This window comes from Cavia porcellus, unplaced genomic scaffold (assembly GCF_034190915.1).
Source record: "Cavia porcellus strain 051 isolate PalLab524CR breed Dunkin Hartley unplaced genomic scaffold, mCavPor4.1 scaffold_6, whole genome shotgun sequence".
NCBI classification, from domain to species: Eukaryota; Metazoa; Chordata; class Mammalia; order Rodentia; family Caviidae; genus Cavia; species Cavia porcellus.
In genome coordinates, this window is record NW_026947489.1 from 39541905 (window position 1) to 39568014 (window position 26110).

At 42.9% G+C, this 26110-nt stretch overlaps 1 protein-coding gene across 2 annotated transcripts; it reads right to left on the reverse strand.

Moving 5' to 3' along the window:
• Positions 1–5005: 5005 nt before the first annotated feature.
• Syt11 (synaptotagmin 11) lies at positions 5006–26013 on the reverse strand. Of its 2 annotated transcripts, none has more exons than XM_003475618.5 (4): positions 25728–26013; positions 17975–18801; positions 8826–8946; positions 5006–8234 (listed from the first exon to the last, which is right to left on the reverse strand). In XM_003475618.5, exons 1-4 carry the CDS (start codon positions 25759–25761, stop codon positions 7924–7926), a joined length of 1293 nt encoding a protein of 430 aa, XP_003475666.1. In that variant the 5' UTR covers positions 25762–26013; the 3' UTR covers positions 5006–7923. The 2 variants fall into 2 exon arrangements, with proteins under 2 accessions (XP_003475666.1, XP_005006221.1); XM_005006164.4 differs by having other exon boundaries at positions 8823–8946; positions 25728–26011.
• Between the last annotated feature and the right edge of the window lie 97 nt (positions 26014–26110).

Genomic DNA, 26110 nt, shown 5'->3' on the forward strand with positions numbered 1-26110 from the left:
CATGTCTCCAAAAAAAAAAAAAAAAAAAAAAGTTGGGGCTGGGGATTTAGCTCAGAGGCATAAGCGCCTGCCTTACAAGTGTGTGGTCTTGAGTTCGATCTCTGGTACCGATAAAAAAAGAAAAAGACCAAAAAACAATTTTTAAAAAGTTAACATGGAAAAGTGCTCAAGAAGATACCAGATATCAAGTTTGGTGTGACTGAATGTAAATTATTGATATGTTTAGTTTCATATATTATAGTTAGTTCTTTAAAGCATTCCTGAGGACAGTGGCATCAAGATCATGAGTGTGGTGTGGGGGGAGTGGCACATATCTGTAATCTTAGCACTCAAGAGGCTAAGGCAGGAGGATTGCCATGAGTTTGAGGCCAGGCTGGGGTACATAGTGAGTTCAAGGCCAGCCTGAACTATACAGTGACCCTGAGTTAAAACACACATACACACTTGTGTGTATGCACTTACAAAGATCATGAGCACATTCCAATTTGTTTTAGTTCCTCCTTTTAAGCTCTCTTTGTATCTTAGAAATCTCTACCCTTAGTGATTTATAAAAATACAGAAACTGCAGTAACACAGCTTCATGGTTTACAAGTTAATGTGAGGTTGGAGGAAGTTTAATTTCAGGGTTTCAGTTTTCTTATCTGTTAAATGAGGATATTAACTTTCTAACAGGTTTGTAAGGATTTAATGAATTTTATATATATTAAATGCTTACAATAGTATCTAACATTGCTAACCATGTTAGATGCTTTTATAATTATTATCAAAAAGAAGTGATAGATGGGCATGGTGAGGCATACCTGTAGTCCCAGCACTCTGGAAAGTTGAGGTAAAAAGATTTTGAATTTGACACTAGCCTAAGCAATTTATGGATTTGTTGAGATTCTGTCTTTAAAAAAAAAAGCCAGGTGTGGTGGCATGTGCCTGTAATCCCAGCACTTGGGAAGTTGAGGCAGGAGGATTGCTACAAGTTTGAGGCCAACCTGGGCTACAAAGTGAGTTCAAGGCCAGCCTAAACTGCATAGTGAGACCCTGCTTCAAAAATAAAAGATTAAAAAAAAAAAAAAAAAAAAAAAAAAAGCTGGAGTATTGCTCAGTGTCACGGTTCAATCCCCAACTTCAATCCCTGGTACCGGGGGGGGGGGGGGAACATATTGGGTAGATGTTTTAGTTTTTTTTTTTTTGAACCAGGATTGAACTCAGGCCTGCCAGACAGTTGCTTGTGCCACTGAGCTAAATCCCTGGCACATTGGGTAGATGTTAGTCAAAGTCTCAGGAAAAATAAATTTGTGAGTTCTGTTGTACAACATGGTTATGATAATTATAACTATTATATACTTGATAGTTGCTTGGAGAGATTTTTAGTAATTGTTCTTATTGCCAATACATAAGTATTATCAGGTGAGATGGATTCATGAGCCTAGTTTAGTTATTCCATAATGTGCACTTTACATGTGGTGTGTGTGTGTGTGTGTGTGTGTGTGTGTGTGTGTGTGTTATGCGCGTACTGCTGGGGACTGAACCCCAGGCTTTGCACATGCCAGGCAGTGCTCTACCATTGAGCCACCTCCCAGAGTTTTGTTTTGTTTTGTTTTTTAAAGTTTGAGACAGGGTTTTTTGCTAAATTGTCCATCCTGATCTCAAATCTATGATCTTCCTGCCTCCGCCTCCAAAGTAACAGTGATTGCAAGTATGCACTACTGTGCCCAACTTGCATACATATTTTTAAGCACTGTGCTGTATTTTATATGTATATAATTGTATTAAAAATTGGAGTTGTATCAGTGGTAGGCCATTTGCCTAACATGAGTGAGGCCCTGGATTCAATTCCCAGTGCTGCAAAAAATATAAAGAGGAGGGGGCTGGGGATTTAGCTCAGTGGCTAAGCGCCTGCCTTGCAAGCAGTTAGTCGTGAGTTCGATCCCCGGTACCGATAAAAAGGAAAAAGACAATAAATAAATAAAATAAAGAGGAGAAAGAAAAGACAGAAAATGAAATAAAATAATTCTCTATGATTATGTCAGAGCTTTTCAATTCCATTAAAATTTAATATAACATTTGAGGTAAATTCCCAGTTCAATGGGACTGAATGCCAGCAAGTAGAATAGTTCCCAGGCTTTTATCCAAAATGTAGCACATCTTGTTGAACTTTAATACAGCCTCAAGGTGTTTGTTCCTGAAGACCAAGCAGAATTTTAAGTGACTGTCACCGGTACCGCCAAAACAGCTTTAGCCTAGGATATTTTGGATAAAAGCCTGGGAACTATTCTACTTGCTGGGATTCAGTCAGAGAAAGATACATGACATAATTGTAGCCATATAATAAAGACAGATTGAAAATGTGTCAAGATGCGGCTGGACGCGGTAGTGAATGCCTGTGATTCTGACACTTGGGAGGCTGAGGCAGGAAAATCACTGGGAATTTGGGGCCAGGTTGGGCTAAAAAGTGAGTTGAAAGGCCAGCCTGAACTCCATAGTGAAAGACAAAAAACAAACAAAAAGCCAATAATGCTTGCTTCTAAATAGACTTTTTCCATTTCTTTGAGTGCATACTAAATTTTATGTGTTTTCTTGGTTTTTTGTTATTTTTATTTTTTTGTGTGTTGGGGATCGAACTCATAACCTTGCTCTTACCAAGCAAGCACTTGAACTACTGAGCTAAATCCTCGGTAACTCTTTTTGGTTTTTCTTGAGGTAGGGTCTCACTGTGTAGTTCAGGCTGTCCTTGAACTCACTCTGTAGTCCAAGCTGGCCTCAAACTCATGTCAGTCCTGCTGCCTTAGCCTCCAGAATGTTGGGATCACACACATGGCTTTTTATTTTGAGACAAGGTCTTGCTGTGTAGCCCAGGCTGGACTCAAACCTAAGATCCTCCTGCCTCAGCCTCCTGAGTACCTGAGATTACATGGGCCAGTATGCCTGGTTTATGTTACACATTCTATTTATCTTTTTTTTTTTTCTTCATCTTTTTGACACATGGTCTCACTATGCAGTTTAGACTGCCCTTGAACTCACTTTGTAGTGCAGGCTAGCCTTGAACTTGTAGTGTTCCTCCTGCTTCATTCTGTGAGTGTTAGGATTCATGCCTGCTTGCCATGTTCCACTATTGCACTCAGCAATTTACATATTTTCTATACTGATTCTGAATGATGTATTAGGGAGAAAAATATGCAGAAATGTTTAGAATGTTTAACCATTTTTTAATGGTTAAGATTTTGGAAGTTTGATTTTTTTCTGTTTTCCAAATTTTTTTTTTCTTTTGAGCAAGGGTCTCACTTTGTAGTTTAAGCTGGCTGTCCTTAAACTCACTATGTAGTCCTAGCTGGCCTTGAAGTGCTGGGGTTACAGCTGTGTACCACCATGCCAGGCTTCCCACTTTATTATTACATGTTTATATTACTTCTGTAATTTAAAAAAGTTCCATTAGTGACTTTTTTTTTTTTTTAATTTTTGTCTTTTTGAGACAGGGTCTTGCTATGCAGTTCAGGCTGGCCTTGGGTTCACTTTGTAACCCAGGCTGGTCTCTAATTTGCAGTGGTCCGCCTTCCCCAGCCTCCTGAGTGCTGGAATTACAGGAGTGCGCCACCACGCCCGGCTATTAATGACTTTTAAAAAAAACAGGGACTGTTTATTCTTCTTCCAGAGGAAGAACAATTATATAAAACAGAAATAATGAAAAATGAATCATCTTAGACTTCTGTGGCTTTTTGTACTGGGGATTCAACCCACTGCCTTTACAGTGAACTACATCCCCAGCCCTTTTATTTTTTAGATAAGATCTCCTTAAATTGCTACATTGGTCATATCACCCTGCATTGCACTGACCTCTGACCCTTTCCCTGCAAACTATCTTGAAGTTTGTAAGTATACATTTATTAGCATGATTATTTGATTAATACTCATCCTCTGCTAAGCCCTACAAAAAGGACTCTTGCCTATCCATATATTTTATCTAGTACCTGAAATATAGTACACAATAAATAAACATTTATTGATTAATGAATGAGAGAACAGAATTAACCAATCTTAGCAATACCTTCTGGAACAAATAAATCCAATTAAAGAGGCAGAGGACTAATTCTGAGCATTAAAAACAATTCTCCTTATGGTCTTAGAAATTACATTTCAGGGAGCAAGGACCAGGGAGAACCAGGAAGGAAACTAAACCCCCAACTGTGAACCAGCGGGGCACTCAGAATAAGGAGAACCCAGATGAAAGCAGTGCCCCTACTTGTGAGCCAGCCTCAGGCCAGGCCAGGAAGAACAGAAGAACCAGGAGGGCATCTAAACCCCTGCCTGCAAGCAAGCCTACAGCCCATAGTCTGCAACATAGTAACTATTGTAGATTTCCTACTGCCTTATCACTTTCATTTTATTGTTGTTTTATTCCCTTTAAAATAAAAAGAAAGACATACATAAAAAAGTAGGCTGGGAATTTAGCTCAATGGCATAAGCGCTTGCCTGACAAGCCCAATATTGAGTTCAATCCCTGGTACCAAAAAACAAAACATTTCAACAAGCTGGGTGTGATAGGTCATAGCTGCAATTCCAGCATGCGGGAGGCGAGGATCACCATGAGTTCAAGGCCATCCTAGACTGCCTAGTGAGTCTTTGTCCCAACTTCTCTGCCAACCCAAAAAAGAAATTGTATTTCAAGAGGAAAACAAAGATTAGAAAAAGTAGTAAACTAAGTCAACTCCCAAATGTGAGTCAGATTGTACTCCCACCTCCCAGAGCTAGGGATCAAACCCAGGGTTTTGTGCGTGCTAAGCACATGCTCCATCATGCTAAAACATATGCCCTATCATGTTAGGCACATGTTCCATCACTAAGCTATACCCCCAACTGCAATCTATACTTTTGAAAGTAATACCCTAGATGATTCCAAATGAGGCAGTCTTGGAGCCACTGTTTGTAAAATGTGCTCTCCATCCTTTGGATGTTTGCATGTGAACTTCCTTTGTGGTCATTCAGCTTCTGAAAGAATCAACCTGACATCACTATACCTAGTTAATGTGAATCAGTCAGTCTTTATTTTGCACTCATGTAAGTGCATTAACAAATTCAACATACAAGATAGCATTACATATTGTAGGTTAGTGTTACAGCATTATGCAATTTCACACAATTCATGTTAGCTTTTTCATGTTTTTCTTTTTTAATTTGACATGTTTATCTTTTGAGTTTCATTTTTACAAGAGAAGACACAAGGTAAAGAAAGACGAACACTTTGGAGAGGGATCATGGCAAGGGCAATGTCACTATCATGGCCATTGTGAGAGCCTTCCGAGAAAAGGGACTTGCATTTTCCTCTCCTGAGCAAGCCACCCTTGTCCCACAGAGCAGTTCTATGTGGTTTCCTACCTAGAGCACTGTCAGGATACAGGTATGTTTTTGCCTGTGCTCCACTGGGAACTGAAGGAAGGAACAACTCATAAAGGGCCTTTTGTTATTAAGAAAAACTCTTGTCTTCTCAAAGAGAGCAAGATTTCCACAGAGAAGGATTAGCTTTTGGAAAACCAGACGTGACCATTGCCTAACCTATTCCTGACTACGAGCGCCTTGTGCAAATGCTAGGACATGACTCTCTTGTCTGTCAACTGACTGTTAGGAAGAGGCGCTCTGCCTCAACCCTTATCAGTTTTCTCTGCAAAGAATAAATAAAGCCAAAGTCAGCTAAGAAACTTTGGGACAGCATACTCCAGGGCAGGATGGATCAGGCCTGAGGTTGGAGGGAGGAATTCTATGCTGGCTACCTCTTTGCTTTTTCGTGATAAAGGCACAGAGGCAGCTCCTGGCCTAGAGTGGCCAGTTCTTCTGTCATCTCACCACCCACTGCTCCACAGACCCAAAGGATGGAAGGAATAAAGCTACCAGGAGGTGGGAATCAGGGGTGAGTGAGGCTGTCTCCCCTGGATTATGGCAGGAGGAGCTACAGAGGCACACACTGCAGGGCAAAGACCAGACTATCTCCACCTGTCGCTCTGCATTGTTTCTGGAAAGGAAACAAAAGCGGGTTGCTCAGCGGTTTCTGATCTTTAGATATTAAGGCGATGAAGAGGAACCATTTAAATTTTTTCTAATGGGGCTTCAGAATGCTCCTGCCAGATTTACATTTAAACTATCTCAAAATGCATTTTTTAGAAAACAAAATTATTTTCTTCTACGTATGATACAATATTTACATTTCCATGGGTTAGAGGACAGAGACTAGTGGTGTGGCCCCAATTGGTGATGAGTCTGATTTTAGGAGGGGAAGGGTGATAGGGACAAAGACAGAAGAAGGGGCTTTGTGCCTGCACAGAACTGCTCTGAACTGTCAATAATTTGGGTTAAAACAAAACCAAAGTAGAGGGTGGGGTTGAGGGCAGTGAACTGGATTTAAATCCACAAGAGCTCAGGGAACACCAAAGGCAATGTCACCACCCTCTCCATGGAGACTCAGCTTCTCCACTCCCTTCTCAGGAGCAAGTTAGGAAGTGAACACTACAATCTCATCTTTCAGGCCCTGGGTCAAGCTGCTGCACAAATTCCTCTTCAGGCTGTCAAAACTATGAACTGCCCACCCAAGCTCACCCACTTAACTGAAGGCCCTGCCACATGGTCTCCACATGAAGAAAGTGGCTACAGTAGGACAGAGACCTGAATTCTGACTGCAGTCTAAGGCTGAATCTCTCAACCTGTACTGCCCAACAGCAGAAAGACTAGATCTCCCATCCTTTCCATATCATGAGATTAAAGTCCCAAGAATATGCACTTAATTTGAGGGACAGGAAAATTTATCTTTACATCTTAGTCACTTGGTTACTTGTTTAAAGATCTGTATTTTTGAAAATTCAAGGAGAAGGAATAATCTGAGGGCCTTTGCCTTACGAAACAAAACTAGCCTCATTAGAACATCTAAGTCACTTGAGAAGACCTAAAGCTTCCTCATAGTCAGCATTTCTGGGAAACCAAAGGCCAATGTAACCCTTTAAATTTCCAAGGACTTTCAACAGATTAACCTAGAAATAGATGTCACTATGGGACAAAGCTGCAAAGGGGGGTGGCATTCACTTCCTTGGTTCTCTACTTGTCCTCATACCTGCAAATAACATTTAGGGTAAGCTGGTCGTGTCTGCTGCTTCTTTACTGCAGCTGAATGTGAAGTCTCCAAAACTCTTTTTAGAAAAGTCAGGTAGTTTTGTAGATCTAAGTTCTACCTGATAAAAGTGATATGTTCTATGTGCTTCATTGGGGGACATCAGTTAAACATAACTGCCCACTGCTCCTTTGCAGCAGCTGGGCTAGCAGCAATAATACCCCATTTCTGGTCATGCTTTCTCCTGCAATCCCTGCCGTATCACCCACCTTTGTTTCTTAGCTTATGGAAACCTCTAGGCCTTGAGCTCATTCAAAGCGCAGAGATATAAAAGGTGGGAGAAAAGATGGGAATGATGAAAATATGAGATTTTACAAGAGCAAAATTTTCTTCTGCAGAGGTAGGGAGTGGGAGTAACTCTCCAGAGAAGCCCAATGAAAAGATGCCAATTTTAGGTAATCAGCAAATACAGTTCGGCACAAAACACAATTTTCATGGATTAAAATCTGCAACTCGATAATGGCAGATAGGCTAATTTCTTCAGTTTGTATTAGACATGCAAGTATAAGGTTACATTGTTATATATAGACTTCTAGGGTCTTCCCCTTTGTTTTCCCCCCATTTAAAAAAAGAAAGATTTTCTAGTGCCTTGTGAAGGAGGAAAAAAAATCACCACTAAGAACTGATCTGAAGCTGTGGTGTAGGGTGTTCTCTGTGGGGTTCGTTTTGTAAGAAATTTTCTTCTACAACTAAAATGAGGTTTTGAGTCCGCTTCTCTGTCATCTCTCCCTGCCACATCCCTCCCCAGCCTGGCTCCAGGATTAGAGGCAAGAAGAATAGGATTAGTACTCGCTCAGACTGTGCCACTTGGCTACAGGCTTACGGGGACTCTCACAGACCTCTCTCCAGTGTTCGGCACCACTGGCTGTGACACTGTGAGCTCCCAGGATCAGCCTCCCCACCACCTCGTTCTTGGTGGTGCGATCGAAATCGATGACGAGGAACTCGATGCTGATATCAGGCAGGAGGTCAGTGGGGATGTCATAGATGAATGACTCATTGAAGACGGGATTCAAAGTGCACTTCTTGACATGGGTCTTCTTCTTGGCAATACGCTTTCTGCCATAGTAGACGTTCACCTTGACATACGGATCTGGGGCCCCCAAGGAGATAAGAAGGAGAGACACAGGCCTATGACACAGTCCTCTCCTGTATAATGGTGTCTTTATGCTAGGCAGGAGGGGATACTGCTGCCCCATATCCTTGGTACCACCCCTTGTGGCCATCAGTCACTGCACAGTAAATGTGCACAGATTATGTGAGTCTGTCTGCCTGGAGAGGGAGCCAAAGAAACTATGTAGGGAGAGAACAAGCAATCCCATTGTCAGGGCTGAAGCAACCTTGTGACACCAGGAAGTGTCCTCTAGTGCCTGGGGATGACTGTGTGCACAGTCTTTGGGGACTCTCCCTTGGGAAAAGTACCTAGCACCTTGCATGCCTGGCACAGAGGATGCCTAGCCCAGTGCAAGCACCTCATCTGCTCCTCCAAAGCACTTCCCCAGCTAGGGAACTCTTGGCTGACGTCTCTATGTAGATGTCAGGAAGAAAGCCTACACAGAGACAGGAAGGGATAGACTGGGCCAGAAATGGGCTGAGTCTTGAAGCTGGGGGATGTGTCTGGCCCAAGGGCAGGAAGCAGGGTGGCTTGGACAGGGAGGGACAGGTTGGGGTTAATAGCTGCTACCTGAAAGTCCGGTGATATCCATCTTCGGCAGTTGTCTGGCTTTGAGGACCACCACTGTCATTCTCTGTGCCACGGGCTGATAGGACAGAGACACCTGGAGCTCCCCTCTGCTAATGCACTTCTGTAAGGGAGAAAGGATGTATGAGATATAGGCAGTCTGGAGGCGGGCAAGCCTTGGAGGAGGAGTCCACAGGAGAGAGGGGAAGGAAGCACCATCATACCCTGATATGAAATAAAATGGTCAGCAGACAGAGGCAGCTTAGTCTACAGATCTGAGCAGGGACTATGCAGCCTTAATCAAATCCTGACTGCTCTTTCCTGTTACTGACTTTGAGCAAGTTATTCAGCATCTCAGTGCTATATTTCAGATTTCTCATCTATAAAAGGGAGATCAAAAATTATATCTACTTCATAAGACTTACAGGAAGATTAAATAGGTTCAAATTTATGAACCACCACCAATGCCCAGTATATAATATTCTTTCATTTTGACTCAGGGCCTTCATACTGAGCTATGTCCCCAGCCCTTTTTATTTTTATCTTTGTAAGTTTTGAGATATCTCCCTAAGTCGCTAAATTGCTCAGGCTGTGCTTGAACTTGCAACCATCCTACCTCAGCACCAAGTGCTAGGGTTACAAGTGTGCACTGTGGTGCCTGGCTTCTCATTTGGTTCTTATGATTAGAAAACAAACAAACAAACAAAAAAGATTTGAACATCAGCCATGGTCTACATAGCAAGATTCAGTCTCAAAAGAATTCAGGGACAAAAACAAAACTAGTCTGGGAGCACAGCTTAGTAGTAGAATGTGCTCAATATGTGTGAGGCTCTGGGTTCAATTCCTCAGCATGAGGGGTGAGGGGAAGAGGGAGAGAGAGAGGGAGGGCCAGACAGACAGACTATGAGACATGAAGACTGTACAGTGGGAAACAGAAAAGCAGTTTGAGTCTTAATTTTGTCATTCATTTCCTGCACAACCTTGGGCAAGTCTTCAAGCTTTCTGGAACCTGTCCCTCCACTTCACAAGGTGCATCACCAGCATGTTCTAACTGCCGCTGTGTGCACTTCAGTGATTTTTCCCAGTCATTTTCCTTCCTCGCTGCTTGTCTTTGTCTCTCCATTTTTAAATTTTATTCTAGATTCTATTTTGAGTTGGAAACAAAAACAATAACAGAAATCCTTTAGCCATTTTGTTGTTTTTTGTAGTACTGGGAATTGCACACAGAGCCTTCATGCTGGGCTACATCTTCAGCTCTTTTCTTTTTTTTAGGCAGGCACTTATGTCACTGAGCTATAGTCTCTCATTTCTTGTTTTGAAACAGTGTTTCACTAAGTTACTAAATTGTCCAGGCTGGGTGATCCTCCTGCCTCAGCCTACTTCTGGGATTACAGACATGCATCACCAGGCTTTTAGCCTTTGAAGAATATTTTCTATAGCATATTGATGCCCACTGCATGTGAGTTCCTAACAGAACTCAGTTCTCACTCTCCAGGAACTTATGATGTAGTAGAAAAGACAAAGGTATAAACAACATTTACTTGTCAGAGAATTTAGCAGCTTGCCTAGGAACTCTGGGTGCCCTTTGGCAACGAGGCTGGCTTTGCCAGGAAATGAAGGGAAGCCTGTGCCGGCTGTTGTGTGGGCTGAGGTAATGGAGGGAAACAGACCATGAGGTCCTGAGCAGAGAGATCACATCAAGTGGAGTGATGGGAACAGCTGGCATAAAGAATCCACTGCAGTTAGAGAATGGTGGGAGGTGAGTGTGCCTGACATCAGGGGCTTGCCAGGGACCCAGGGCAATGGGTGAGACCACAGTGTTGGAGGTGTGGGACAACTCGAGCAAGATGGTGGAGGCTGCAGCACACAGGCAAGGCTGGTCTGTAAGTGTCAGAGTGGTAAAGTCATTATCATTTTAGAAAAAACTGGGAATGACCTAAAGTTAAGACTAAAGGTGAAGAGGCAGCTGCAAGCCAGGCTGGTGGCCCACACCTGTAATCTCACCACTCTGGGACCCCGAGGCAGGATAATCACAAATTCAAGCCAAACCTGAGGATATAACTTAATGTGAAAGCTCTAAATTCAATCCCTACAAGCATACACAAACACACAAAGACACACACACATACACACACAGGCAGCTGTAGGAGGCTCAGGAAGCAATGCTGGGGATGTACCCAGAGCTCTTGCAGAGGGGTGGGCACAAGGGCACAGGGTGGGGTGCATAGCATGAGGAAGTGGCAGGAGTTTTTACAGCTGCATAGCCATTTGGATGGGAACTGGAAGGGAGATGGAAGAAAGGGAGGACAATTTCTTGTGTTTCTAACTTACAAGATGGAGATAAAGTTGGGACCAGGAAATAAAAAGAAGTAAGGTTTGAGGAATTTAGGGCATACTAAGTTACATTTGGGACAGTATAATCTTTTTGTTATCAAATTTCATTGTTTGTGTTTTCAAACTCCCAAAGAGAAGTCACCAATTCAAGAATTCTCACACTGCTCGAAGGATAGACTGCCTTCCCCAGCCTTCTACATGTCACATGCCAAGAATGACTGATGTATTTCAGTGCCAGGTCCTCTGCTGGAGTTTAGAACTCTCAGGAAGCTCCCCAAGGAGCATGTGCATGACCTGCTCAAGCATGGCTGGAGCGGGAAAGAACCACCCTCTTAAGTAGACTGGGTGGCTCTGCACTGAGATGTAGAATAACCCTATTGTAATAACTTGTGCTTTGATTATGAGCTGTAAGTCATGTTAAGAAATGAATCAAAGTATTTGAAATGGGTTTTTTTTTTTTTTTTTTTTGTCTTTTTCCTTTTTATCGGTACCGGGGATCGAACTCACGACTGCCTGCTTGAACAGCAGGCACTTATGCCGCTGAGCTAAATCCCCAGCCCCTCAAATGGTTTTAAAAAGTTCATGAGTCTATATTTCATATTAGGAGCGTATAGGAAGGCTTTCAGTAGGCACAGAACATGAGTTAAACTTAAACTTGGTTTTTAGTTTTTCTTGTGGTGCTTGGGCTCAAACCCAGGGCTTTACCCATGATAAGCAGGCATTCTATTGCCTATCAGGAGGACTGTAAATCTGAGTTTCACCCAGGCATCTTAGTGAAACTTTCTTTCAAAATAAAAAATACAGAAGGCTAAGGGTTTAGCTCAGTGTGAAGGTCTTGGGTTCAAGCCTCAGTGTGTTTTTTTTCTCTGCTAGATTGTAGCCTTGCATTTTGTTCTTACCCTTATCTATTGTCAGTTCCCAACTATATCCGTGGGAATCACCCTCCGCCAGTTTAACATGGCAAGCTGGTTGCCCTTGCCAACCAATATACTTCTGGGCTGTTTCCTTTTGCCATTACTCAGAATGTGACTAGGGAACATAACTCACTCTTACTACAACCAGATGGACAATAATCTCTTGTGAAAAAGTAATCCCTTGTGAAAAAGAAAATCAAATGCCTTCCCAAGCATTCAAAACTGAGTTGTCCAATACAGCAGCTACTGGCAACATATTAATTTAAATTTAAATGTTAATTTAAATTTATTAAAATTACATGAAATTAAAATTCTAGTTCCTTAGTCATACTAGCCACATTTCAATTGCTCAATAGTCACATGTGGCTAATATCTATCATACTGTCGGATAAAAAACAGAACATTTCTATCATTCTTGGATTGCACTAATCTAGAAGAACTTTTGGCTTATCTTGGCCTTCTTCATTGGCATGCACGGTGAAATGTTAATTAGATTTGATGTCACTTTCTGGAGCCCTCTTTGAATACAGTACATATGAAGCCTTTGAATAGAATATGAAGCCTTTAGGGGCTGGGGATTTAGCTCAGCGGCATAAGGACCTGCCTTGCAAGTAGGTGGTCATGAGTTCAATCCCCGGTACTGATAAAAAAGAAAAAGACAAAAAAAAAAAAAAGAATATGAAGCCTTTGAATAGAATTGTAACTTTATATTTTGAAGGATACATTGTTAGTACAAAAGAAATTTGGTATACAAACAGAGGTTTATGTGTAGGGGTACTGGGGTTTGAACCCAGGACCTCACAATTCAGTTTTATTTCTAAATATGACATTGATTGTGAGTTTCTAATTAGGGTTACGTGTCCTAATGCCTGTAATCTCACCTACTCGGGAGGTTGAGATAGGAAGAACATCAGTTTGAGGTTAGCCAGGGCACTTTAGGGAGATTCTGGTTTAAAATGAAATTTTAAAAAGTGGTAAGAGTGCTAGTCTAGTATGGGCAAGGTCTGCGGTACAATCCATAGTATTGCCTCTCAAACAGTTATAACTCATGTTTCCTGACTAGTTAAATCAGTTTTCTAAGTTATCCATTAAAGTTAATCTTCTTAATCAAAATCTCTGTTCTCTTTCTCTAGTTACATGAGAAAGTAGACAACTGCTATTTACCTTCTTAATTATTTCCTCCCCCAGTCATTCCATAAACAACTGTTGCCCTTCTGAGTGCCTTCTTCACCTTTTGCCAACTCAGGTGGGCAGAATGCCCATCCTTTCTCAGCTGGAGCCACAGCATCACCTCTTGAGCAGGTGAGAACCACTAGGCAGTGAGAGCAGAGTTTCCTGGTGGCCTCTCACTCTCCAGCCTCTTCTCTTCCCACTCAATTCCCATTACAAGTGGCATTGTCTACGGTTCTGTCTTTTGAAAAGGTCTTTTGAGGACTGCAAGTGCAGCTCTGTTTCCCAGCCTTGGGCATAGTGAGGCAAAGACCCTGTTGGGGGCAGGCATGCAGAAAGACAAGGGGGAGAAAGGGCATCTCACAGAGCAGGGGCCCGAGGATAGGCAGCTACTTCAAAAGAATGCATTCGGAGAAGCAAGGACAGGCCAGGATGTCTGTTCCCTAGGGTGAGTGTCAATGATTCCGTAGTCATGGGCGTCTATACTAGAAGGAACCTGTACACTCAATAGCCCTTTTGTGGGGCCAGATGTCTGAGGGCCATGCCTGCCCTAAATTACAACTTTGAGAAAGTGAAAGAAAGAAAACCTTAGTCTTCAACCTCATTCCCTTTCCCCTCCCCATAAAATACAGACATAACAACTGTCTTTATGTTCCTGGAAAATGGGCATTACTTTTTCTTTCCCTCTTTCAGTCCCACTGGCTACGCTGGATGACCTCTAAGGTCCTTTTAAATCCAAGATTTTAAGAATCCTCTTATTCCCATGACCAACATCCCAGGTCATCCACATGACCTAAAAAATTAGGAGCAGCCTAACAACACTATTACCCACTTTGTCAATCATTTACCTCTCACCATCCCCTCTGTACATCTTTCTTCTTTTTGTGGGGATTTATTACAGGAGTGTAAATTCACTTAATTATCATCTGAATAAAATATTGGAAAACAAAGCTATCTCCTCAAAGAAATTAGTTCCACCAGATGTGATAGCCCATGCCCGTAATCCTAGCATTCAGGAGGCCAAGCCAGGAGAAACAAGAGTTTGAGGCCCTCCTGTATTACATAGTAGACCCTACCTAAAAAATTTTTTTTTCTAACATGCAGCTTAGAGATGTTGAGCATTATAGTTGATACTGTTATACTGTAACCTTCTTTCATGAACAATAATTATTTTTGTTTTTTAGAAGGAAAAGGTGAGAGGAATATTTATTATGTTGTGTAGGCTAGGCTTGAACCCCTGGATTCAAACAATTCTCCTGTCTCAGTCTCCCCAAGTACTAATGGTGGAAAGAGAGATGACTTTTCTGGTATTAGAAGTGAAGTTAGAGGTGGGGACTATATAGAAATGCAACTACCAGTCTCCCCCTGGACTCCGCAGGAACATCACTGGACCCATGCGAAGGGGATGCCTTACATGATGAACCAGCATGTGAGATAGTCCACAGAAGCTCCAGCTGGTGGCCTCTAAAGGAAGACACAGGACAGATTCTTGGCTATAGTATGGAGAATTTGGCATAGACATTTGGAGGCTCACATGCAAGGGGCTGAGTGTGAGTTACTTGGAAAGCCAGGCATGGCTCACATGGGACAGTCCTGCCTGCCAGCATGGGAAGGGAAATGGACTTAAGAAGCCTGGGAGGCTGGAAGGCTCTGGAGTGTGTCTGGGGCCTCTGAGGGTTTAGACTACTTAGCATCCTAACCAGACTTACTGCTTCTGAAAGGAGTTAACAAAGTGGAAAGAAACTTGGTTCTCACCAAGAGTCCTTGGCAGTTTAGCAAATGCCATTGTCTGCGCTTTGTATTTGAGGTTGTTTTATTTTCAGCCCAAATGAGTCCCTTTCCTTGGCAGTATCTACCCAGCAACCTGGCACAGAGCCACCCTCCGCACCTAGGCATGGACTGCAAGAGGATGCACTGTCTGCAGGGGTACAGCTGGTCAGTGGCTTTATCAGGCCGGAGCTGTTAGAAAGCATTTTATGACACAGCCAGAGGCAGTGTGTGGAGCACTGGAGTCACTGTACAGGAATGAGAGAATGGGGTATCAGGGCCTGAGGAAAAGAGCTGGGTAGAAGGCACACAGAGAAAGGGTGAAACAAGACACTTTGTCAGTCTCTACCCACCCTCTGCCTCCAACCTCAGAGCATGCAAGCTCCCTGGAGTGCCAGGCTAGTACATCTCCTTGTATCCTGGCACTGACCCAGCACCTTGTCTTTGCCCTCAGAGCCTCATATTCTCCACGATTTCTGGACTACTCTGACTACTCTGGCTCCTGTGAGAGGAATTGCAGCATGCCAAGTGGCACTAGCAGTTTTGGGCCATGATTGGGCTGGATGCAGTGGGATAGTGCCTACTACACAGCAAAGAGGCAAGAACATATGCTCAGGGGGCTGGGGATTTAGCTCAGCAGCATAAGTGCCTGCCTTGCAAACAGGCAGTCGTGAGCTCGATCCCTGGTACCGATAAAAACGAAAAAGACAAAAAAAAAAAAAAAAAAAAAAAAGAACATATGCTCAGAGGGTGCGCTCCCCTGCCACATCACCCCTCAGACTGCTACAGTGCCATTCCTTGGTGGACAAACTTTCTGGGGCACTCACTGAACATCTACTTCTGCTAGTGTAGGATCTTCTTTAGTTCAGTTCTGAGTTCCCTGTCTCCTTTTGCATCCAAAAAGGCATCAAAAGAAATGTGGCAGCACAGGCCTGTAATCTCAGCACTCGGGGAGGCTGAGCTAGGAGGATGAAAATTTAAAAGAAGGCTGGAGATATATGAGTGCCCTGAATTAAATTCAAAGACCACCAAAATAGGGGTTGGGTTGTGTGTGTTGGGGGGGGCAGGGCTCTTTCTAGGAGATATATAGTTGCTATCCTTCCTGAATCTATTTCTCCACTGATTCAGGCTTCCTTTGTCTTCTTGTACCATGTCAAAACACAATATAAATGTAAGACCACATATACCTTCTAAAGACCAAATATTATTAGCAATAGATACAGCTGGATGTAGGGGTGCATACCTATAATCCCAGCACTTGGGAGGTCGAGGCACTGAAAGTTCAAGGCCAATGTGGACTACATAGTGAGCTCAAGGCCATTTTAAACTACATGGTAAGACCTTGTCCCCCCAAAATAAAAGAGGGGCTGGGGGTTTAGCTCAGTGGCACAAGCACCTGCCTATCAAGCACGAGGTCATGAGTTCAATCCCCAGTACCTAAATAAGTAAAAGATGTAATAATAGTTAAAAAAAAATGGTAATGGTCACAATTTATTAATGGCTTACTATGTGCTAAAGGCTATGCAAATTCACCTATTTATTGCCTAATCCCTATGAGAAACCAAGAGGTAGAGAAGTCGAATGGCTTTCCCAAGGTCATTTAGCTGGTAGAATTTGGATTGACTTCAAAGGTCTTGAAATTAATCACCTAAATTATACCCTAAAAAAGAAATAAAATTCTAAGTTCAAAATTTCAAGATTTTTTTTTTGACTAAGAATCAAACTCGCGGGGCTGGGGATTTAGCTCAGCGGCATAAGCACCTGCCTTGCAAGCAGGCAGTCGTGAGTTAGATCCCTGGTACCAATAAAAACGAAAAAGACAAAAAAAAAAAAAAAAAAAAAAAAGAATCAAACTCGGGACCTTTTACTTGCCAGGCAGGCACCACACCATTGTACTATATACCTGGCCCCTCAAGAACTTCTATAGCACCTATAGCACCCTTATATATGATAATTATCTAAAACGTTTGTCTTTCTGCAGTAAAGTGAAAGCTCTTCAGGGACAGTAATATGCCAGGTATATTATCTTATTTGACTTTGTAAGTAAGAAAGGCAGTGTTACAAAGCTAAGGAAACAGAGGGGCTGAAAAACTGTCACACAGATAGGAAGAAACAAATGAACTAGTGTGGGAAATATGTTTATTGTCCTCCTAAAATGAATTCAAGAGCTGATGTTGGCCCAGTAGGGATGGTGGAGCATTCTCACCCCTCTTCTAATGCAAATGGCAGAGGAAGAGTGGAGAAAGGTGAAGTATCTGTAGCACAGGTTTGGATCTTGAAGGGTGAAGCCAGTCATTTAACTGTGCTTTTATAAAATGTTTATAAGAAGACATGGACATGATGGGGGTCAGGGATTTAGCTCAGTGGCACAAGTGCTTGCCTGACAAGTATGAGGTTGTGAGTTTGATTCCTGGTACAAAAAAAAAAAAAAAAAAAAAAAAAAAAAGAAGAAGAAGAAGAAGAAGAAGAAAGAACGTACACATCATATTCTTTACACCCCTGGATTTGGAGTGGGAAAAGGAGGCTGAGGACAAAATTAACGAGCTATTTCTTTTAGTTTTTCCACAGTAATAAGTAAGTTCACTGGAGGAAGATCATATGTCATTTTGGAGAATAATTTAGGACCTACATCCTTCATATGATGAAAGGTCTCCCACTAGTGGGGCAGGCCATCCCAAGCAAACTAGACATAGCAGCAGGAGGCTAACCACTAAGTGACACTTTTTTTTTTTTTTTGGTGGTACTGGGGATTAAACTCATGACCTCACACTTGCCAGGCAGGTGCTTATACTGCTAAGCTAAATCCCCAGCCCCTAAGTGATACTTTTAAGTGATGTTTTCAAGGTCATCTCCCATTCTGTCTTCTGGAGGTTCTTATAAGAACCCCATCTTTCCCCTTGCTTGACTGCCTTGAAATTTTGTCTTCCCCAACCCACTACCCCACCCCAACACACTCTTCCTTCTCACCTGGATGTTTCTCTTGATGATGTCCCTGGTCAGCTGGACCTTGCCTGTGCTGGGGTCCACCCCGGCCAATGGCACCATGACCTCTCCGATGACGTCATCCCGAGAGAAGCGATCGAAGCTGAGGACAAGGAAGTGTAGCACCAGGTCCTGCAGCTGGCTGTACGGGATGCCATAGAAGGTGAAAGTCTCATCAAACACAGGATCCAGGGTCTTCCGCAGCACCCTGGTCTTCACTCGATGCCGCTTGTCAGGCAGAATGGTCATTTTGATGTAGGGGTCAGAGCCCTGGGTCTGGTCATCCATCACTGGCAGCCCATGGGCCTCCTGGATTGTCACCACCAAGGCTTTTTTCGGGAAATTATAGTCCACTGAGAAGGTGAGGGATCCCAGCATGACATCTTCCTCTGGAGATGATGGAGAGGTGGTTTTGCTCTCCCCTGGGGTCAGGCTTGTAATGGGGCTCCTAAGTTCTTCCCCATAGTCCATTTTGATGGGTAACTGGTCTATACAAGATCCAGAGCTGGGCCCCCTAGGGCCCTTGTCTCCGCTTAGCAGGCCAGCCTCTGCTGCATCCACCAACAGGTTCCCACGTCCACCTTCCCTCCCAGAGCCATCTTTGTCTCTCCGAACTTTGATGATTTTCTTCTTGTTGCTGAGGGTCTCTGGATATATACTGATGCCTTTAAGCATGTGAATAAACTTGTATGGTGGGGTCTTGTGCTTCTTTTCTGCCTGTTGGTGGCAGCATGTCCAGACAAAGACAGTCACTGAAACACATACCACCAGCACAGAGGCACCGATGAGGCCAGCCACCACTGGGGACACATCTGAAGACAGAGACCAGAGATGTATCAAGACAGTGGATTCAACCCCTGTCCAGAGCGATGTCCTGTTCAGTACCTGTGCTGGAGCTGGGTGGATCTGCAACCTGACTTCCAGAGCAGAACGCATTTCTCTGGGCTTTAGAGCTTCCTCCCTCTTAGGGATTCATGCTCTTATCACTCTCTCTGTCCAATCCACTATTTTTCCTTTCCTGCTAGACCTGGATGAAGCATTCAGCTTCTCTACCAATCCTTCTCTGATTGTCCCTGATTCTCTATTTTTTCTTGACCTTCTCTAAGCACTTCTAGACTTGGTACATTAGTTGATTTGCATGTCCCATAAAGCTGTTCTGTAATGTTCTAAGGTCACCTTTTTCCATAAGAACCTGCTTACTTTGTGGGTATCAGGTATGTCTGGTTTCTAGAGGATTTTCCACAACTTTCTGCACTAAGTGTGCAAATAGTGGTCCTGTGTAGGCTGCCTTATCAGATGGGTAAAATGACGTGGGATTATATTTAGATTGTCTTGGTTGGATGAACAAGGGTGGTAATAGTGGATGGGTGATTAAAAAAAAACTCTGGGTCTGAACACTTTTAAATATGCTCCAAAATTTTAGTTACTAAATATTTAAAACATAGTTATTTTAAATAGGAAGAAATAGGACTGTGAAAAATGCCAGAACTTTGACCAGTGTCACTTTCTTCTAGTCAGTCTATCCATCTGTCTGTCTGTCTACCTACTTACCTACCTACCTATTCTGGTGCTAAGGATCAAACGCAACACATTGGACATTCTAGGTGAGCACTCTTTTTTTTTTTGTCTTTTTAGTTTTTATCGCTACCAGGGATTAAACTCACGACTGCCTGCTTTCAATTGCAGGTGCTTATGCCGCTGAGCTAAATCCCCGGCCCCTAGGTGAGCACTCTTATCACTGAGCTACATCCATTATTTGAAAATGCAATCTTCTTCACTCACTTTTCTGAGCTGTTTAATTTTTCTTCTTGTTGCTTGGTCATTATCTTTCATGCACATATATACACACATATAAAAATATAATGCACACTTCTGTAAGAATAAATATACACACTAGCCATAATTTTACTACTTAGGGTTTGTCTTCCCTAGAGTGTAAGCCTTATGAGGAGAGAACTTTTTGTCTGTTTTGCTCATTGCTGTATTTGGAATCCTTAAAACACATAGCAGAAGGGCTGGGGATTTAGCTCAGCGGCATAAGCGCCTGCCTTGCAAGTAGGCAGTTGTGAGTTCAATCATACCCGGTACCGATAAAAAGGAAACACACACACACACACACACACACACACACACACACACACAAAAAAAAACAAAACAAAAAAACAAAAAAAAAAAAACCACATAGCAGAGGGGCTGGGGATTTAGCTCAGCGGCATAAGCACCTGCCTTACAAGCAGGTGGTCATGAGTTTGATCCCTAGAACCGATAAAAAGTGAAAAAAAAAAAAAAAAAAAAAACACATAGCAGCCACTTAATATACATTTGGTGAATGAACAAATAAAGTAGAGAAACAGATCTTTTCCTCTTTTCCTCTTCCTTTATGGGAAAAGATAAGACTTTGCCTTATATATTTAGGCTTGTTTCCTTTATACCCAAACGAGTTCTTTGAAGCCAAATTGGGTTTGGGCCTTAAAGGTCAAGAAAGGCCTATAGTTTTCACCTTATTTTTCAGGACAAGAATGGGAAAGTACGGCTCAGGATTTAGCTCAGTGGCATAAGCACCTGCCTGCCAAGCATGAGGTTGTGAGTTCAATCCCCGTTACAAAAAAAAAAAAAAAAAAAAGGGGGGGGGGGAAGTAGCGAGAAGTAGGAAAATGAATGCACTTCTAGAATATTCTAGGTTTTCCCTAGAACATTCTACTACCAGGCACTTGCATTTATTGCAGGTATCACTTGCATTTATTGCAGAGAACAGTAGGCCTTTTCCCAAAGCTCCCATTACCAGAGAAGTTTTTACTGTCTGCTGCACACCTGTGAGATAATAACTCCATCATTCTGTTTTAATTTTCATCATAGTGCTTATTTCTCTGACATATATCTGTTTATCGGTCTTTCGTAAAATTAGTAGGGTCCCAGAACCATGTGATGCATAGTAAGTGCTCAGTGAACACAGTTAGTAAATTCAAAAACAGCTTCTTCAGTCTGGGCATGGTGGCACACACTTGTAATTCCAGCACTCTGGGAGGCTGAGGCAGGAGAATCCTTACAAATTCCAAGCCAGCCTGAGCTACAAAAGATTCAAAGCCAGCCTGAACTATAGAGCAAGACACTATCTCAAAAAAAAAAACCTCCAAAAAACTGCCTTCATAGATTAGAACAAAGGATGTTTGCTATGACTACAAACATCAAGTATAAGAGTAAATTTCTATTTGAACATAAAAACTTACCTATAGGCAATAACTTTAATTGGTAAACTTGAGCAAACATATCTTAGTGGCTTAGGTGACTATGAAGTTGGACTAAATTTAAATTAGTACTAGTTTATACTATTAAGCATGATATTCACATTCCATAAGGGGTAAACAGTTTCATCTGTACTGGCACAACATATATAGAGCATTCTATGCAACACTGACAATAATAAAACTTCGGGTTTTTTTTCATTTCTTTGTTTTTTGGTACCAGGGATCGAACTCATGACCTTGTGCTTTCCAGGCAGGTGCTTAAGCCACTGAGCTAAATCCCCAGCCCAAACTGCTGGTTTTTGTGTGCATGCATTATTATGTTTCTGCAACGCACTGTGCAGAGCTTTTTATGTCTCAATCAAAGATCCTGTTGGATAGGACCATTGATATCCCTACCTACATAGTAGCAAAATGGCACTAATGGGATGTAAATTCTGGTCTGCTAGATAAGAGTCCACATTCTATATTATGGATAATCACAAAAGTAAAAAAATCTGACAACCACATCAAATGAAAAATTGAAGAAACTGAAGCTGAGGAGTATCTAGGAATAATCATCATCTTCAATATAATCATTTTAGGTATCTCTATGGAAGAGTGTTTAGTTTGATGTTACTCTGGAGCACAGCACATACAATCATGTGCACAGGTTACAGGAAGACAGGTTTTGACTCAGCGAGTTATTATTTGAGTCCGTTATTAGAATTGCCGCACAGTGGCCCAGACTGCTTCATGAGGCGGTAATTCTCCAGCACAAAATTTCCAGTATATATGCTGCGGAAGCAAACACAGTGCAAAACTTTCAAATGGAGAGGCTGGATCATGATTGATCAAGCATGTTCTAAAGGGTTTTTTCAATGAGGACTAGAGTAGCTGTCTTTGAAATGCTATCTTCATGATTCTGTGAAAGCTGGGAACTAATAAAAACAAGGGGTTATATTTTTTAAATAATATAGGTAAGGTGTAAAGTCATTAGTAACAAATCAAAGTGACTATGTTCATACTAAACAGTAATAAGAGTTCAGTCTCAAAGTAGTGAATGAAATAAGTGCTTTAGGGAGAGTTTTTTTTTTTAAAAAAAAGGGAGGCAAACTTGGTGATAAGTTCCCCAAGGGCAGGCACAAAAACCATTCTGTGCATCTTTGAGTCCCTTAATCTCTTACATCTAACAGGAGTTCAGACATTTGTTTGAATAACTGACTGGATTCAATCATCAATTAGCATGGCCACTGTCCGAAGAAGTAGCTATTTCCTAATTAGGTTTGTTTCTGTAAGTTTTTTTCTATTGCTTAGTGAAACTGAACATTGATTATATCTATGAGAACAGGAAAGCAGGGTACTACCAAGAAAATTATCATTTTGAGAATGATTTGAAGGGAAGCCAGGTGTGATGGCACATGCCTATAATCCCAGGTGTGGTGACACATGTGCTTAGGAGGCTGAGACAGGAGGATTGTTGTGAGTTTGAGACCATCCTGGGCTAAAAAGTGAGCTCAAGGCCAGCCTGAACTGCATAATGAGACCCTGTCTCAAAAATTTAAAAAAGGAAAATGATTTGAGGGGGAAATCTAAAAGCTGTATCACTGATTTACTCTGTGACTGTGAGGGAACCCACTGTGGCTTGGATTAATTTTTTTTTTCTTTGAGAAAATGGAGGCAGGGTGAAAAAGAAAGGGAAAGATTCTCATCATTCAAAAGGAAGAAGACTGGTCATGGTGGTGCACTCCTGTAATCCCAGCACTTGAGAGGCTCAGATAGGAGGATTGTTGCAAATTTGAGACCAACCTGGGCTACAAAGTGAGCCCAAGGCCAGCCTGAACTGCGTAGTAAGACCCTGTCTCAAACAAACAAACAATAAAGAAAGAAAAGAAGGGAAACAGGTAAATGGATTTGTGGATTGTTCAGGTGTTCTCCCTCACCTTTGTCCCCATTTTTGCCCTACTTTTTTTATTTTTGAGAGTCATGCTATGTAGTTCAGGCTGGTCTTTGCTTATGTAGTCCAGATTGGCCATGAACTGACAGTGATCCTTCTGTCTCAGCCTCCAAATCATGGGATTACAGGTGTACCCTACCATGCCTAGCTCTGCCCTACTTTAATATTAAATATTTAACTTTTGCCTCTGTCTTCAACATCCAAGGCAGTGAACCAGAAGAATCAGATACTAAAACTCAAAGCCCTCTGCCTTGCTTTCATCAAAAATTTGATGGAAAAAGGAAGCTGTACTTAAATGGTTGAAGTGAGTGTCCCAAAGCAGGTGTAAGTTGAAATGGCCTGAGCCGCTCTTTTGTACTTCATGGTCAGAAAATGATGTGTTGAAAAAAAAAAGAAAGAAAGAAAGAAAGAAAATGATGTGTTGACTCGGTGTATCCACCAAGTGCTAGAACATTTGAAATGAAGCAATATGAGATACAGAATAGTCAGAAGCAGCAGTTCTCTATGGAGAACATTCTCTGAAGTGGTCCAGAGACCCACAAGACATATCTTGGCTATGCCCAGCTCTTTCAGCCTCTGATCAGACCAGATCACTGACCCCTTCCTTTCTTCAACATACCCTTCTACAGTCAAATAGGCCAGTGAAATACAGTGCACCGAGATTAATTTGACCTCAATCAGACATTGATTCAAATCCTAGTGGTACCTTTACTAGTTCATTTGGCTTTGGTCAATTTATTGTATCTCCATTGGCTTCAGTTTCCTCATTCGATGAAGTAATCATATCTACACCAGGAGGTATTTGCTAGGATTAAATAAAATGTAAATAAAAGGATAATTTTTTTTTACTAATAGTCCCTCTAAAAGAAATCACTATATTATGATGTGTTTTTTTTTTTTTTTTGGAGGGGGGTCTTTTTTGAGACAGGGTCTTGCTATAAAGTCCAGGCTGGTCTCGAATGAAAAAAATCCTTCTGCCTCAGCTTCCTAAATGCTGAGGTTACAGACGTGAGCCACAACACCCAGCCACATTATGTTTTATGTCAATTACTTTCTCAAGGACTCTGGAACAGAGAGAACAGAAACGGCTGGAAAGAGCATAAAGAAGAAAGATCACTAAGAGCATCATGGGTTGCTCAGGTAATCACAAAAGGGACTTCATTTTTGGAAATTTAGAACTCAAAAAAATAGAGATGCAGTAGGTGAATGAGAGAAAGACAATCAAGAATTAGCCTTGGGGAATAAGTGGGAACATAGTTCATGTGAAGATCTGTTGTCTGATTTTTTTCCCTGATATCTCCAATGTACCTCTTACAGGGAGTAAAAAAAAGCCATTTTCTAGCTGGCTTGTGGCCTCACCCTAAATACTGGATTCCAAAACTCAAACTTTCTGGATTGTTTGAGGGACAGAATTCCTTAAGAAATATGAAGGTTCTTAGGCTGGCAGCAACTCTTATTCACTTCCCCCAACTTGAACTGTAGTAGCCAAGAGAAATAGGCAGGCCAACTTAATTTCACCATGGAGCACAATTTAAGAAGTTGGTTCTCTATTTTGGAGGACTTCCCAAAGAGGGGAAAAAAAAAAAACCCTTGTATCTCGAGCTTGTTTTTCTTACCTTTTCCCCTATTTTCTACTCCACTTTCTGCCCCAAGGAGGTTTAAAACTGACCCTAGAGCCTCTAGGGCGGGTTGGGGACCAGCTGCTCAAGAATGACGTAATGCTTTCTCCCATACACAAAGCGGCCTCCCCTGGGCTGGCCTCCACTGCTCCGCCCCCTAACCCCTCCCCCCCTCGCTCCAGCACCAGCGCGGGTGAGCGCCCCTTTTTCAAAAGACAGCCCAGGGAAACAGGCAACAAAAGCCCCGGAAGGAGAGTCCAGACGCTGCCAGGAGGCCCAAAAATAGACATCACGTCATCCTCTAGCCTTGCAGCGCCAAGCGCCATTTGGTAGCATCCGACGGATCCCACCATTACGATGCAGAACGGAGCCCGCAGGCCTCACGTTTCCTCTTAGCTCCAGCAACCAGCTGACCAGCTTAAGGAGTGGTTTCCCTTTTGCTTTCCACCCCCGCACCGCTATTTCCCCAAAGGCCCGCCACCTCCCCTGGCTGCTAGCCATGCAGCCTACAGTCTCGAAGCTGCCATCTTGGTGCCCCATCCCCCGTGCATCTCCCGCCCCCGCAGCCTTTCATAAGGGAGGGGGAGGAAAGGGCACCGCCCTGCGTGTCCCGAGGGGGAGGGCTCGACCTACCCCCTCTCCTCCCCCAGAAGGAGGGGTTGCCGTCCTCTCCCTGCTCGCTGTTCCTCACCTCCAACAGCGCTGACACTGCACCCCACAAGATTCAGCATCCTGGACTTTCTGGCCTTGCTATCCCCTGTAGCCCAAAGCGCAAGTGCAGACGCTGCCCACTGCTTGCTGCCAGCCACATAGATCCGATTTTGGCGGGGCTGGCACCCTGAAGGGCTCCCCTCTCCCGGTATTCACCCCTGCTCACTGCGGTGCCCTTTGCTCTGCAATGGTTTGACCACAGCGAGTTCCGTTTGCCTCACTCTACTTACCAAAGCTAGGTCGGATGTTGGTGATCTCAGCCATGTCGTAATCAGAGGTTGTTGCTATTTAATGCAAAGGTCAGGTAACTCTGGGAAACCCCCACCCCAGTACAGAGGCTGCAGCTGTAGATCTCTAGGTCTGGGTGGGGGAAGGTATTTGGCAGACTTCTCCTGCGACGGTCCAGTCCCTAGTAGGCAGCTGCGGCCTCCTCTTGAGATGCTCCAGGGACGCTCTGAGCTCAGGATGCAGGTGCAGTCAGACTGGTCCTGATGCGGGACAGGCTCCGCCTTTTTCCGAACGGTCTTCGGCAAAAGACTCCGCCTCTGCCGAAAGGTTCCGGAAAGCAGATCCTGCCCCTTGCCGGAAACTCTTAGAGGTGACACCTCCCACC